The sequence below is a fragment of the Lasioglossum baleicum genome, chromosome 7, assembly GCF_051020765.1.
Source record: "Lasioglossum baleicum chromosome 7, iyLasBale1, whole genome shotgun sequence".
NCBI lineage: Eukaryota > Metazoa > Arthropoda > Insecta > Hymenoptera > Halictidae > Lasioglossum > Lasioglossum baleicum.
In genome coordinates this window covers 2,443,848-2,459,754 of record NC_134935.1, presented here as the reverse complement: position 1 = coordinate 2,459,754, position 15,907 = coordinate 2,443,848, and the positions used below count along the sequence as shown (strand labels likewise).

The following is a 15,907-nucleotide window of genomic DNA, read 5'->3' as shown; positions in this document are numbered from 1 at the left end:
TGGAACATGGTTAAATAATTGAAAAACAAATGAAAAATTACGCCATTGTAAAGTGTTACAAGCTGTTATCTCGGAATCTAATGAAGATATGGAATTAATTTTTTTTTAATTGAATGGTTAAGGAGGGCTAATATTTTAATATGCATTAAATCTTTTTGGGGGAGAAAGAGGGGCCCCAACATTTTTTTAAATGGAAAGTATTATTGATTTTTTGTTATTGCGATACCTCTCATTAAACTCAATAGCATTTACTTGAACGGTTCTTTTATTGCGCATATTTTCAGAGTTGTACAGGGTGTAACAAAATTTAGAGTCATGCTTTTGGCAGATGGTTGTACGCCTTCGGATCGGTGGAGATTTATTAAAAGAAATTGCCGCAAAATTGATTTTGACCTTGAAATTAAATTTTTTATGTTTGTATCGCATTCTACTCACCATGGGGACCAAACTTGTCGAAGGAACCATAGGTCGCAACTCAACCGTTCTCTTATAAAAGAATGTTAAATGTTTTAACGTCGTCTTCCGTTCCTTGAGTTGAGAACTATCATGGTTTATGACTGTTAACAATCGTCCTTGAACAGCGGCTTCGATTTGGCCACCATTATTTTGTAAACCCCCATGCTGAATGCGATACAAGCATAAAAAATTGAATTTCAAGGTCAAAGTCAATTTTGCCGCAATTTCTTTTAACAAATCTCCACCGAACCGAAGGTGTACAACCATCTACCAAAACCATGACACTCAATTTTGTTACACCTTGTACTGTACAGTGTACAGTAAAGCCGCGATCTAGCTGTATTCGCTAACCCCTCATTTAAGGGTAAATACCCTAAACTTTATCATTTTGCCGCCATCGCCCGTTCTGAGCAGGGACAGAGATCGTGTAGGAAGACTATTTTTTTATAAATGCGCCGAAAGTTCAAAGTATGCCGAACGTAAGAAATGACAGCATGTAAACACGGACTGTTTGCTTCTTGGCCCCTCGTGGGGATGCCCATCGTGGAAGGGATAGGCGAAGGGACAGTGATTGTGGAGATCCTCAGAGAGCTAGATCGCGACTTTACTGTACAACACTTTTGGGATACCCTGTACGTCAATCACGCATAGTGCTTGGTTATTCTAGTGTTAAATGTTTAAACAATACGTTGATTAATAAATAAACAATTGAACTTAAAAATTAATTCATTCATTGCTCTTAATACCAGTGAATGTATATGGCGACGAGTACAATACTTTTGGGACGGTCTGTATAATATAAAACAAATATCGCTGAATTATAACGAAAAAGTTCTTACCACGTACGTAAAATCCATCGATTGCAGACATATAAGAAGACTGACTGTCGCGTCGAAGCAAGACTGATTAGATAAAAGTAATACGAAATGATTGGTCAAGAAGAGACTTAATCTCCTAATATGAATCATTAATGAGGGTTGTAAGAAACACTGCACTATACATATGTATATTATGATATTATGATGGCGTAATTTCATTTGTTTTTCGATTACACTGTCCAACACCAAATTTGATTTCAATATACTGTTGGGTCCTTCTTATAAAGTTTTTTGCGCTGATTCCGAATCTGGTTTTAATTTTTTTCCTATACGTCCAGTTTTTGAGAAAATGGAGTTTTAAAAAAAGACATATTTTTCAACTTTAAACAAATATTGTGATGTTATTATAAAAGATATTGAATTGTTGTTTACAGCAAACGATTCTGTAGACTTTCCTGAATACAGTGATATCCAATATTAATACATTATGATTGTTTAAACATGTTTAAACAATGATTAAAGACGGAGATGCACCACTTTTGCACCAATTTTTGCGGATATTTTCGAATTTATCTCAAAAAATAAGGGTCCAGCGAAAAATTGAACTATACCACGCGAAAGAGCAGACTTTTATCTTGAGAAACCCCCCTGTGAAGTTTGCATGGTCGACGTTTTTACCGAACCAGAAAGCAAAATATCTTCGCCCGACATGCGTTGACGCCAGTGGTGCTCTTCCACTAGCGCGGTCGTTCGTCGGGATACGGCGCGGCGCGCTGCGGTGAAACGGCGCGTGGCTATAAGCGCGCAATTATGTCAGCTTACTTAAATGTAATACTTTATTAAATGTTATATTATTGTTATTTATTATTTATTAGTATATTTATTCTGTATAAATTATTTTATGTATTTTTAATGTTAGTCTCTCGTTTATAGTATATTTAATACAAAAAATACCTTTTGTAACAAAAAAATAATTTATTCACACACTACACTATTACACTATTTACAATGCTAATATATATGTGTACACTATTCAGATATAATACACTACTAAAATACATATATTATATACACAACAACTAAAATACTATAAATAACTATAAATGTTTTTTATGAAGTTTTATACGTAGCAATGCAGATTTGAAATGCTTGACACGACTGATTTCAACAAACACAAAGCCGAAACTGAACTCTGGCATCAGTTTTCTTAAGAACCAACACGATACATATTTTGAAATAAATGACGGTCTACGGACAACGGAATACATACAATGTAAGTCTGCAATGCGGTGACTGAAAAATTTTATTTTCAGTAATTGTCGTCTTATCTATGTATTGTAATTATAGTGCCAATGAACACTCGAGATTCTTCCGAGTAAAATAAGTCCAAACACAATATAAACGGGACTATTTTTATTGACTAAAATACATAATTAAAATAGTTTGCTCCATATTAAATCGATATAGTGTATTATATCTGAATAGTGTACACATATATATTAGCATTGTAAATAGTGTAATAGTGTAGTGTGTGAATAAATTATTTTTTTGTTACAAAAGGTATTTTTTGTATTAAATATACTATAAACGAGAGACTAACATTAAAAAATACATAAAATAATTTATACAGAATAAATATACTAATAAATAATAAATAACAATAATATAACATTTAATAAAGTATTACATTTAAGTAAGCTGACATAATTGCGCGCTTATAGCCACGCGCCGTTTCACCGCAGCGCGCCGCGCCGCGCCGTATCCCGACGAACGACCGCGCTAGTGGAAGAGCACCACTGGCGTCAACGCATGTCGGGCGAAGATATTTTGCTTTCTGGTTCGGTAAAAACGTCGACCATGCAAACTTCACAGGGGGGTTTCTCAAGATAAAAGTCTGCTCTTTCGCGTGGTATAGTTCAATTTTTCGCTGGACCCTTATTTTTTGAGATAAATTCGAAAATATCCGCAAAAATTGGTGCAAAAGTGGTGCATCTCCGTCTTTAATCATTGTTTAAATATGTTTAAACAATCATAATGTATTAATATTGGATATCACTGTATTCAGGAAAGTCTACAGAATCGTTTGCTGTAAACAACAATTCAATATCTTTTATAATAACATCACAATATTTGTTTAAAGTTGAAAAATATGTTTTTTTTTCAAAGCCATGATTTTCAAAAACTGGACGTATAGGAAAAAAATTAAAACCAGATTCGGAATCAGCGCAAAAAACTCTATAAGAAGGACCCAACAGTATATTGAAATCACAAAAAAAGTTGAAATTTGTTGGACAGTGTTATTTAGCTATGTTCCACCAATCCGACTATTCTAGAAACTTTCAGGTATATTATATAGGTAACAGAACATTGTTCTTGAATTTTTTGGTAGCTGTCACTAAAAGGGTTGCTTGCAACCCCCACCCCTCAACAAATAAATATTTTCTTCTACCCTTCATAATATGCTCACAATTCTGAAAAAAATATATGAAATGCAAGAGGTTCGAGTATTTTCGTTTTTTTTTCATCTTAATATCTTAATTAACAACCGAGAAAAAGAAGATAAAATTTAGGTATTTAATTTAATGATGCTTTCGGCGCTACCGTTTCGATCACTTAGTAAATCTAGCAATTTTGCAATAAACTTTTCTTCTTTCCTAACGTTTCGGTTCAGTTTTGAACCTTTTTCAAAGGTTCCCCCACCCCTCAAGAAATAAATATTTTTTTCTACCCTTCATAATATGCTCACAATTGTGAAAAAATATATGAAATGCAAGAGGTTCGAGTATTTTCGTTTTTTTTCATCTTAATTAACAGCCGAGAAAAAGAAGATAAAATTTAGGGTGTTTACCCTCAAATTACCCTTTCAACGTAGAAGCATTGTTATGCACACGATATCATTGAAAATTGTCGTGGGGGCTTCTGGACCATGCTTATCCTGGTAGACCCAATCAACTCTTAAGGGATTTTGTGTTTGAATAATATTAATGCTATAACTCTCTGTATATTGACTATGGTTATGTGGTACTAATGGTTCTGCATATAGAGGGTGTCTGTTGATCTGAATACAGTTAAATATATTTTGCGAGCTTTCATGAAAGAAAATGACTTACAAGGGAAGTTACCCAACCGTAACACAACAAAATATTTGACACGTATTTTTTTACAGCGGCCGACATTCATGTTAAGGGGGTGAAAATAGTTCTCAAAGTAGGGGTGAAAAATCGATTTTCTTGAATATCTCCGAGAGTATTAGGCATAGACAAAAATTTCAAAATCGAATTTGTGCGTCTTTGACGGACGAATCTTTTCGTGTATCTTTTCTCGGAGATATTCAAGAAAACCGATTTTTCACCCCAACATTGAGAGCTATTTTCAACCCCTTAACGTGGATATCGGCCGCTATAAAAACATACGTGTCAAATGTTTTTTTGAGTTTTATATCATACCAAAATTTCATTAAAATCGGCGTGTTGAATTCGTCTAGAAACGTCACATTCTGCAGACAAAAGTATACCGTTCTAAAAGAAAACAATTAAATTGATTTTGAAATCTGCCTCGCTATAACAGGTATGAAAAAATATTTATACCCACTGTAACGTCCCCCTTCATACCAAGCAACGTTCGTGCAAACATGTTTTTCAAAGCATCAATCCTTAAAAGATATTTCACCGTATTGAGACGAAACAGACACCCTGTATGTTTACGCGTCGATCACAAGTACATCCGATCCTCGTTGGTATTTAATCGTCACGGTGTTTGTTTTCAGCCGGATGAAAAACAACAGCCGCAGTGGTCCCACTTGCCTCCCGAATGCCGTCGAGAAGTGCTTCTCAGACTGAGCGATCCACGGGACATCGAAGCTTCTTCGGAAGCGTGCGAGCATCTAGCCGTCCTGGCCCAGGAACAAAGAATTTGGCGAGAGCTTGCACAGTACCATTTCACGCCGCAACAGATAACCGCTACCAGACAAAATAATCCCGGAAAAGACTGGAAAACTATATTTACCATTGCGCGAAGGTGAAAGACAGCATTCGCCACGATTGTAGTAATCGAAACCGGTCTTGGCTAAGGTTGCAGCAGTGTATTGCAGTGTTTCCCAAAGTTTCGACACCTGTGTACTAGGGCTGTTACTTTTCCGAAGCATCGACACTTCGAAGATACGAAGGATTCGAAGAAATGAAGGGAACTTCGAAGTTTCAAAGATTCGAAACGTATGAAGTTGTAACTTATGAGTTTCATACCATGTCACGATTTTTGATAGTCCAGTCAATGAAAAGTTGTAGAGGAAATGGAAGGAACACAATTTTTAACTTTGGGTCTTTGTTTGGACTAGTTAGGAGGTAAACATACTAAAAGTTCCCACTCCTAGAATGTGAGCGGGGTGCAGGGGGGCACGTAGAAGGTCCTCCTTTTCGGTTTTCCGCTTATATCTCGGAAACTATGCGTCCTAGCGATAAGACCAGTCTATACAAAATTAAAACTGACAAAATGTACCACAAGATTGATTCGATTCAATTTTTCGCTATCTCGTATAGTTTCCGAGATATCCGCGCTCAAAGTTCACTTTGGTATTATTTGTTCGAATTTGTGTTTTTGCTTCAATTTCAACACTTCAATTTCAACACTCCAATTTCAACTTCAACTTCAACTTCACTTTTTCAGTTTCCACGCCCATTTTCCAGTTTCAACATCAATTTTTCAAATTCCACTTCACTTTCAACTTTACTTTTTCAATTTCCACTTCAATTTCAATTTCAACTTTAATTTCAACTTCACTTTTTCAGTTTCCACTCCCATTTTCCAGTTTCAACATCAATTTCTCAATTTCAACTTCAATTTCTACATCACTTTTTCAAATTCCAGTTCACTTTTTCAATTTTCACTTCAATTCCAACATCAATTTTTGAATTTCAACTTCAATTTTTCATTTTCAACATCAATTTCTCAAATTCAACTCCAATTTTTCAAGTTCAAATGCACGTAGAAGGTCCCCCTTTTCGGTTTTCCGCTTATATGTCGGAAACTATGTGTCCTAGCGATAAGACCATTCTATACAAAATTAAAGCTGACAACACGTGCCATAAGATTGATTTAATTCAGTTTTTCGCTATCTCACATAGAATCCGAGATATCCGCGTTCAAAGTTCACTAACTGTGCTGAAGAGTTAGGTAGTCAAATATGGCGAAAACGTGAGGCAAAAATTTCTTTTTCACAATTAGAGAACTTTGAGCGCGGATATCTCGGAAACTATGCGAGATAGCGAAAAACTGAATAGAATCATTCTTATGGCACATTTTCTCAGCTTTAATTTTGTATAGAATGGTCTTATCGCTAGGACACATAGTTTCCGAGATATAAGCGGAGAAGCGAAGAAGGGGACCTTCTACGTGCCCACTTGTGAACCGCTCACCTCCTAGGAGAAGGGAATTTTTTGTATGTTTACCTCCTAACTAGTTCAAACAAAGTCCCATAGTTAAAAATTGTGTTCCTTCCATTTCCCTCTACACCCCCTTATGAGCATTCATTGACTGGACTAGATCCAGACAATCGCGGAGAACGTGTACCGCGAAGTACGGATACCACGTGGTACCTACGAGTTTCTCTGTGCCATCTCTTGTCGGACGCATAGTACATCCTTTGTACACGACAGTAGACTCCTGCTGCGCCAGGATTATTGTATTAGAATCAGTGCGTACCCCCTCCAAACTCTTCGTGTACCCCCAGGGGTACGCGTACCATACTTTGGGAAACACTGGTGTATTGGATTGCTGAATCAATATTCGGCAGCATGTAGCTGCTGCAGCTTTATGAAAATAGCTACACGCGCAGGTGTATGCTTCCGAACAATGCAAGTTACGCCTCTTAGACGTAAAAATAGGATTTTTGAGGGTGATTGCGCCCTGGATTGATCTTTTATCTAGCTGTTTTACTTACTGAAAAACCTCATCTTTGCATTATCGAGAAATCAGAAGGCGCATCCCGCACCGTTGCAATCTTGGAAACGAGAATCTACCCCCGCAACAGTCGCGATGCACGGCAAACAATAGGACAATGATTTTGAATTTCTATGACAATTGTACTGTTTTAAATAGGATTTGCTGGTTTTTCTTATAAATGCATAAAATCCGCAGACCAGTTAGGAATTTGCATGTTACCATCATCAGTGCCGGATTAAGCCAGCGCGGGGCCCGTAGCAAATGTTATCACGAGGCCCTAGGCCCTAGGGTTTGTATCAGGGCCGCTTGCGTGCAAATGTAGCGCACCTTTTTAAGGGTGACGGTCCGAATTTGACCTTGGTCGAGCAAGAGTGTGGTGGCACCCTTACACACCGCTAGATACATACAGGGTGTCCCAAAATTCCTGCACATCCTAGAAATGGGAGGTTCCTGAGACCATTTGAAACGACATTTTCGTTTGCAAAAATGTTATCCGCGGCTTTGTTTAGGAGTTAGTAACAAAAAACACGGACCAATCCAAATCGGACTGTGACTGGACTGTGCCAACTCGCGTCTAGGTTGTGCTCTGATTGGTCCGTGTTTTTCGTTAATAACTCCTAAACAAAGCCGCGGATAACATTTTTGCAAAGGAAAATGTCGTTTCAAGTGGTCTCAGGAACCTCCCATTTCCGGGATGTGCAGGAATTTTGGGACACCCTGTATACGTACACGAGGTTGCAAGGGTCCCGTAAATTTCTAATCACGTCTCGCCAATGCACATTTGGGGCCCCTACGTAGTCACAATCGCTAGATAAAAGACCCATCAAGTGCGCTTGGTGTCTAAGATGGCCTACTTTTGCGTTTTCGAGGCGTAATTTTCATTATTCGGCAGCATTTAGCGGAGTTCAAGAAGCATTGGGAGGTGCGACAGTGCTGCCACTGTCACGACACATACATTTTCTTAAATATCGAGAGATTTAGGGTTCTTATAGAAAAAGCGTACACCAAGCGCACTTGCGGGGACACTTACAATGTCAATGCAACCTTTATTATGTTAAACTACACGTGTTTAAACACACAGTTTGAAATTTACAAAGTACACCTAAACGGAGAGTTTTGGTACAAGTATCAGTTCCATGGAATTTTTAGCTAGGTGCGCTAATGTCGGTTTCTCATCATTCAGTCACTGTTTTACTGATACAGTCACCGTGTCGGTTACTGTATCGGTCACTGTATCGGTAAAACAGTGACTGAAGGATGAGAAACAGACATTAGCGCTCCTAGCGAAAAATGCCAGAACTATAGTTGTACCCAACCCTCCGTCTAGGGGTGTACTTCGGTAAATTTCAAACTGTGTGTTTAAACACGTGTAGTTTAACATAATAAAAGTTGCATTGACATTGTATGTGTCCCCGCAAGTGCGCTTGGTGTACGTTTTTCTATAACAACCCTAAATCTCTCGATATTTAAGAAAATGTATGTGTCTTGACAGTGGCAGCACTGTTGCGCCGCCCAATATTTGTCGAACTCCGCTACATGCTGCCGAATAATGAAAATTACGCCCCGAAAACGCAAAAGTAGGCCATCTTAGACACCAAGCGCGCTAGGTCGGTCTTTTATCTAGCGATTGTGACTACGTAGGGGCCGGAAATGTGCATTAGCGAGACGTGATTTGAAATTTACGGGACCCTTGCAATCCTCGTGTACGTATATGTATCTAGCGGGTGTGAGTGTGCCACCACACTCTCGCTCGACCAGGCCAACTAAGGACCGACACCCTTAAACAGGCACAATGAATGACCTTTTTGTTTTAGCAAAAATATCGTTCATGTTTCGGCGCCTCTTCGATGAAGCGCCCGTGTGCAGGGCCCGTAGCATTTGCTACTTCTGCTACGGGACTTAATCCCGCCCTGATCATCATAATTTTTCGGCCGCAATAACGTTGCGTATGGTTCACACAATTGCAGCGTGCATTTATCGCGAATCAATGTGTGCGCAGGTCGTTCGGGCTCCGAGAAGAATACGCAGAGATGATTCAGCTGTGCCGCAATTGCCGTTGCTTGTTTTGGCGGTCGCTGGGTCATCCTTGCATCGCCGACCAGGATCCTGCATTTCAGGAGAAGCTAGCGGACGTGGATCAAGCCTCTCTTCATGTTCCGATTCCTCCGCAGACCTTCCTCAAGTTCTTTTCGCTGTGAATGCTTCGCACGCGGCCGCGAAGCCCAAACGCGATTGAATACGTACAGAATTGTCGGGACCGACCGCGATCGCGATCACGATCATGATCGCATCTCTCCTCTATTCCTGGGATTTGCCAGCTAGCGGCGCGGCGCGTGACCGACTATCCAATCGAAGTGGATACTCTCGCGTTCAAAACGCGTTACTTTTTGCCTAGAGCAGAGGGCGGCAAGAAGTGCTCTTTTCGGCCGGGTTTCGAGGGCTACGCCCCTCAAGCTCGTACCGTATCAACTGCGCGTGGCGCATCAGGACGACACACAGTGGGACGGTTGTATCGGAACGTTGGACATCGCGTTTAGCACCTCTTTCATTTTTTGTATCGACTTAACACTTTACCTACCGAAAGCCTATCAACGTGATCTTCAGGCCACAAAAAATAGCTTGGCACGGAACGTGTTAATTGGATTTTCAATCAGGGCCGGCCATCTGGGGGGTGCGGCGGATGCTATGCACCGGGGCCCCGCGATTGAGAAGACCCCAACACGATCAAGAACTCAAATAATGTAATTCTTCTGAAGTAATTAATGTATTAGCAAAAACAAAATCACGCATTAAATAAACATGCATTAGTAATATACAGGGTGAGTGCGAAGAAACAGAACACTTAAATATCTACGTTACTTTTCGTTGTACAAAAAAACTTCTTAGGGCAAAGTTACACTATTTGCAGGGACACATGTAACGGTGTAAGGGAAAAAATTTTCGAGGCTTTTTTTTAATGAGATTTCAAGGTCATCGATATTTTTTTAAATGGAATGAGGTATGTTTTAATACATCAATCGATGCAACTGGACATTCGTTACAAAAAAGTACTAACCTATGCATGTCGAAAAGTTAGTGGTTGACGAGATATTTCAATTTAAATAACTCTAAAACACCATTACTGTCGTACTAAGACGTTACACAAGTAAACAAACGCTAACATCAATTTCAATATCAATCTCAATTTTTCAATTTCAACTTCATTTTCAATATCAACTCTTCAACTTCAATTTTTCAATTTCAACTTTAATTTCAACTCTTCCATTTCAACTTCAATTTTTCAATTTCAATTTTTCAATTACAACGTCAATTTTTCAATTTCAACTTCAATTTTCCAATTTCAATTAGTTAATTTCAACTCTTCAATTTCAACATCAAATTTTCCATTTCAACTTCAATTTCAATATCAACTCTTCAACTTCATTTTCAATTTCAATTTTTTCATTTCAACTTTAATTTTTTCATTTCAACTTTAATTTCAACTTCAATTTTAACTCTCCCATTTCAACTTCAGTTTCAACTCTTCCATTTCAACTTCAACTCTTCAATTTTTCAGTTTCAACGTCAATTTCAATATCAACCCTTCAACTTCAACTCTTCAATTTCAACGTTAATTTTTCCATTTCAACTTCAATTGTTCAATTTCAATTCGTTAATTTCAAATCTTCAATTTCAGTTTCAACGTCAATTTTTCAATTTCAATTTCAACTCTTCAATTTACACTAGCAAGTAAACGCTAACGTTTTAGTACGACAGTAATGGTGTTTTAGAGTTATTTAAATTGAAATATCTACTGTACTACTAACTTTTCGACATACATGGGTTAGTACTTTTTAATAACGAATGTCCAGCTGCATCGATTGATGTATCAAAAAATTCCTCATTCCATTTAAAAAAATATCAATGACCTTGAAATCTCATAAAAAAATGACCTTGAAAATTTTTTCCCTTACACCGTTATTTGTGGCCCTGCAAACAGTGTAACTTTGTCCTAAGAAGTTTTTTTGTACAACGAAAAGTAACGGAGATATTTAGGTGTTCTGTTTCTTCGGACTCGCCCTGTATGTTCGTGTTTGTAAATTTTTTTACTTTACAAAAAATTTAGGGCCCCAAATGGTTTCTTGCACCCAGGCCCGTTTTATAGAGAAGGCCGGCCCTGTTTTCAATAATTGTGCTTTACCAAAAGAAAGCATAGAAATCTTCTGTTACATTGCAATCTTAAATGAAACTATTAGATGACGTTATTGAGGGCGTCTTGTCAGTTCTTAATGAAAATTGCTGTTGCTATTGAAGGTTCGATTAAAAAGTGTTTGGCCATGTACCTTATTTTTTCAACATTATGCAATAATCACCGATAGGTAATGCGTTAAGATTTTAAATTTCCATGTTTTCGGTTGTATAGAATGCGAATCTGAAATCAAAAACTGTTTCGACCACCCAACATTTTTTTTTCTAAATGTTGGAAATAAAGAAAAAATGACTCATTGTTTCAGAAAATTCGGTAAAACAGGATGTATTTTTAATATCCTATAGTTTTTCGGAGTCAGTTATGCCAGTATCAAAAGCAGTATTGCTTATTCGTATGTTCCCGCCACTTTTTCAAACCCAAATGACGGTTGCTGTCGGGCCCTTCGGATGTGTGGAATTTCTCTCACAGAATACCACAGGAAAAAGTCTATGAAGCTCGTTTTTCAGCAAAGCTCGGCAGTCTTTTGAAAAATGAAAAAAAATTTCCAAAAATAACAAAGTAAATGTTTTCATATGCTTTATAGACGAAGGAAAAAAATCGTCACCGTTAAATTCACGTTTACTGTGATATAAACGTAATACAAACATAGAATTCTTTTTTCTTAGTCTATAAAGCCCATAAAAAAAATGTTTTTTCGACTTGCTATCTGTGAATGACACTCGCCAAGGTGCAATAGAGCAAGTATACAATATGTCACCAAAGCCTTATAACTAGACTGCGGATCTTTATGCATTTATAGAAAAATTGAATAGATGAAATTCAAAATTGTTGGAAAATTTGAAAAATTGAAGATGTCAATGTATGATTCCTCCTCTATTAACACCATTAAGGGAAGAAATAACATCTAATTTGATTTCCCTTCCTTGCAATCGCTGCAGGCAATTTTTATTTTGCATAAAGAGATCCGCAGTCTACTTATAACAAACTTCAAAAGTAGCCCTCGAAAACCGACTGAAAAGAGCACTTCCTGCCGACCTCTGGCCTAGAGACTTCAACGTTGTCGTGCAAACTTCGAACTAACAGTATGAGAAAAATCTTGTTTTCGCTGGTCACATCGTGCTCTAATATTTCACTCTGGTTTCGAACCAATCGCGGAAATTGCTAGCAACTTTCTCTCGTTAGTTTCGTTTTTTCTTGAGGGCTTGAAGATTCTTAACCGCGGCGATGCGTGAAATTCCGTGAACGCGTACTTCTAGCTCAAATAAGTTTCACGTACCGGTGTAAATTGAACGTTCGAATGTCGACGTTACGAATTGTACAAAATCCTAATTCGTCGCGCGCGAAACGTAAAACGAGAACGGTGCTGGGTCGAAGTGCGCGAATACGCGCATGGCGCACTTCGGCGACGCATGCACGACCCCGTTTAGAAAATTTTGCGGCCGTACGCGGCGTTCTTTTGTCCCTCCTCACGGCAGCTGTTGTGCAACGACACGGGTAAACTTTTCCTTGCGTAACCAGAAATTTATGCATTTCTTCTACGTTGTCCGGTAGATTTGAACGAGGAGGTGTGAAAAATCCAAGTTTTGATCCTGGAGGATCAATGGTTCAGAAGTTATAAGCGTTTAAAGTTGCGCGATTTCCAGTGTTTTTTACCGAGCGGAGCCGCTTGGTAGCACCACAACCACGCGCTGATGTTAATCACGTAGATTCCCCAGCCACGTTTGTGCTGCCACCCAGCGACTACGCTCAGTCGGTGGCGCGCGACCGTGACTACACACAATATGGCAGCGCTAACCTGTCAAAAACACTGGAAATCGCTCAACTTTAAACGTTTATAACTTTCGAGCCATTGATCCTCCAGGATCGAAACTTGGATTTCTCACATCTTCTCGCAGAAATCTACTGGATAACATAAGAAAAAGGAAAAATTTACAAGGAAAAATGCAAAAATTTCTGGTCACGCAAGAAAAAGGGCAGCCCAACGACACAGTTTCCATTTAGGTGAATTTATTTTCGAATTTTTGCATTTATTTCAGGCGTTCCAGCGTTTTTACACTTACTTATATCCGTTTTTATATGTATATTATACGCGCATACGTTTCACAACGGATGTTCGCATTTTATCCTCATCGGAGACGGAGTTCAGAAGAGAGCCATGTTTGAAAGAATTCAGAGACCAGTATCCGAACACGATCTTGTCACAACTCCGAAGCCAATGCGATGACAAACTGACTATTACTCGTCGAAACAGTAGAGTTCGTGTCCACGGGGCCGAAAGAGGAACAAGAAACGGAAAGAACTGCATGTGCTTCGTCTTCGCGTTCTGTATATTCGTTCACGAAAGGGAAAAAAACTCCTATTTACGATGCTTCGTATACATTTATTGTATGTACTGGTTCAGCAGTAACGTCGTCGGATTTTCCAAGGTGTCGTAGATATATGATATTTAATGATCGTTTTTATTTAAAACGCTAAAATTATACTGCCAAAATGGATGCTATTGCATTTAGACGAGTCGAAGCGTTTTCTGTAAATTCCGTTCACAACAAATACGGCATAGTTGTTTTGATATTGCGTTTTTTCTTAACGGCAACAGTCACAATCGTTGCACGCGTACATGTATATGTATAGTATACTACCTTGACGGATTAGTGAAAAAGAATGGGACGACCAAACGAACGACGTTTCATGCACCGACCTTGTGCGTTCTTGGATCGATATTATTTTACTTACGTAAATAACTGTAGAACAGCGTTGTGTAAAATGCTTTGAAATAAAAAATTGATCTGTATATACATATTAAATTGTTTACTGAATTGTGTGTAGAAACATTAATGAAATTCCGTTTGACATCCCTCCGGGTCTCTTATTAGTCCAGTCAAAGAAAAGTTGTAGAGGGAAACTGGAAGGTACACAATTTTTAACTTTGGGTATTTGTTTGGATTAGTTATGAGGTAAACATACTAAAATTCCCTACTCCTAGGAGGTGAGCGGTTTACAAGTGGGCACGTAGAACGTAGAACGTAGCACGTAGGAAACTGTGTGTCCTAGCGATAAGACCATTCTATACAAAATTTAAGCTGACAAAATGTGCCATAAGATTGATTGGATTCATTTTTTCGCTATCTCGCATAGTTTCCGAGATATCCGCGCTCAAAGTTCACTAATTGTGCTGAAGAGTTCTTTTTCACAATTAGTGAACTTTGAGCGCGGATATCTCGGAAACTATGCGTCCTAGCAATAAGACCATTCTATACGATATTAAAGCTGACAATATGTGCCATAAAATTGATTGCATTCAGTTTTTCGCTAGCTCGCATAGTTTCCGAGATATCCGCGCTCAAAGTTCACTAATTGTGCTGAAGAGTTAGCTAGTCAAATAAGGCAAAAAACGTGAGGCAAAAATTTCTTTTTCACAATTAGTGAACTTTGAGCGCGGATATCTCGGAAACTATGCGAGATAGCGAAAAAATGAATTCACTCAATCTTATGGCACATTTTGTCAGCTTTAATTTTGTATAGAGTGGTCTTATTCCGAGGACACATAGTTTCCGAGATATAAGCGGAAAACCGAAAAGGGGGACCTTCTACGTGCCCCCCTGCACCCGCTCACCTCCTAGGAGTGGGAACTTTTAGTATGTTTACCTCCTAACTAGTCCAAACAAAGACCCAAAGTTAAAAATTGTGTTCCTTTCATTTCCCTCTACACCCCCCTTACGAGTATTCATTGACTGGACTATACATATGCAGCAACCTCCTCGTGGTGAGACCTGCGCCTGGCTAAAATGTGTCACGTCCGGTGGTCCAGCCACTAATAATAATATAATTAACAATCAAAATATATTTTCAATTGTTTTCTGATAATGTTGCACGAGGAGTAAACGCTGAATTCCATTATCATTGAGCCATCAAATATATTGTATCGAATTACGAATGTTATGCCACTGTTGCGGATGACGAACAGATGTTCAAGATCATCTCTGGCAGGAACCGTCCTAGATAAACGCACAGAACCACCCTAGATAAATCCACATAGCTGTTTAGTTTAAGACCAAAATATACGCACGATCAACTAGACGTTGACAAATACTGAAAATACCAATGTGGCCCCAGGGGTACTGACAAGTAGCATCCGTTCACTCCAAGGGTACTGACAAGTACCACTCATCATTGCAGGCGTAATATCAGCCTTTGCATTTCTGTTCTCGGCAGTTAATACTATCGTCACGTCGCACAGCGGGGTATTTGGAAAAAGTGGAAAAAACTATTTTAGCGTTATTTATAGACTCGAGGTTATAATATTATATCCCGTTGGATTCGTCTTAAGATCAGCTACAAGCTACAACATTATGAAATCCCCAAAATACATTTTAGTATTTAAAATATCAAATTTACCTCAATTTTTTGAAAACAACTTTTTTTTTAACTTTTATATATTGAAATTTGTAGACGACTGAATACTGTTCCTCTTTTGTTTGAAACATTTTTTCTCAGATTATCGAGAACC

The 15,907-nt window shown here is 38.4% G+C and overlaps 1 protein-coding gene across 1 annotated transcript in view; it reads left to right on the top strand.

Moving 5' to 3' along the window:
• Nucleotides 1-14,204, top strand: part of LOC143210820 (F-box only protein 32) — a 44,411-nt gene extending 30,207 nt beyond the window's left edge. The window contains exons 6-7 of the mRNA XM_076428020.1: nucleotides 5,041-5,291; nucleotides 9,211-14,204. Coding sequence (XP_076284135.1) covers nucleotides 5,041-5,291; nucleotides 9,211-9,409 — 450 coding nt within the window. The 3' untranslated portion in view covers nucleotides 9,410-14,204. The remainder of the gene's footprint in view (nucleotides 1-5,040; nucleotides 5,292-9,210) is intronic.
• The last annotated feature ends 1,703 nt before the right edge of the window (nucleotides 14,205-15,907 follow it).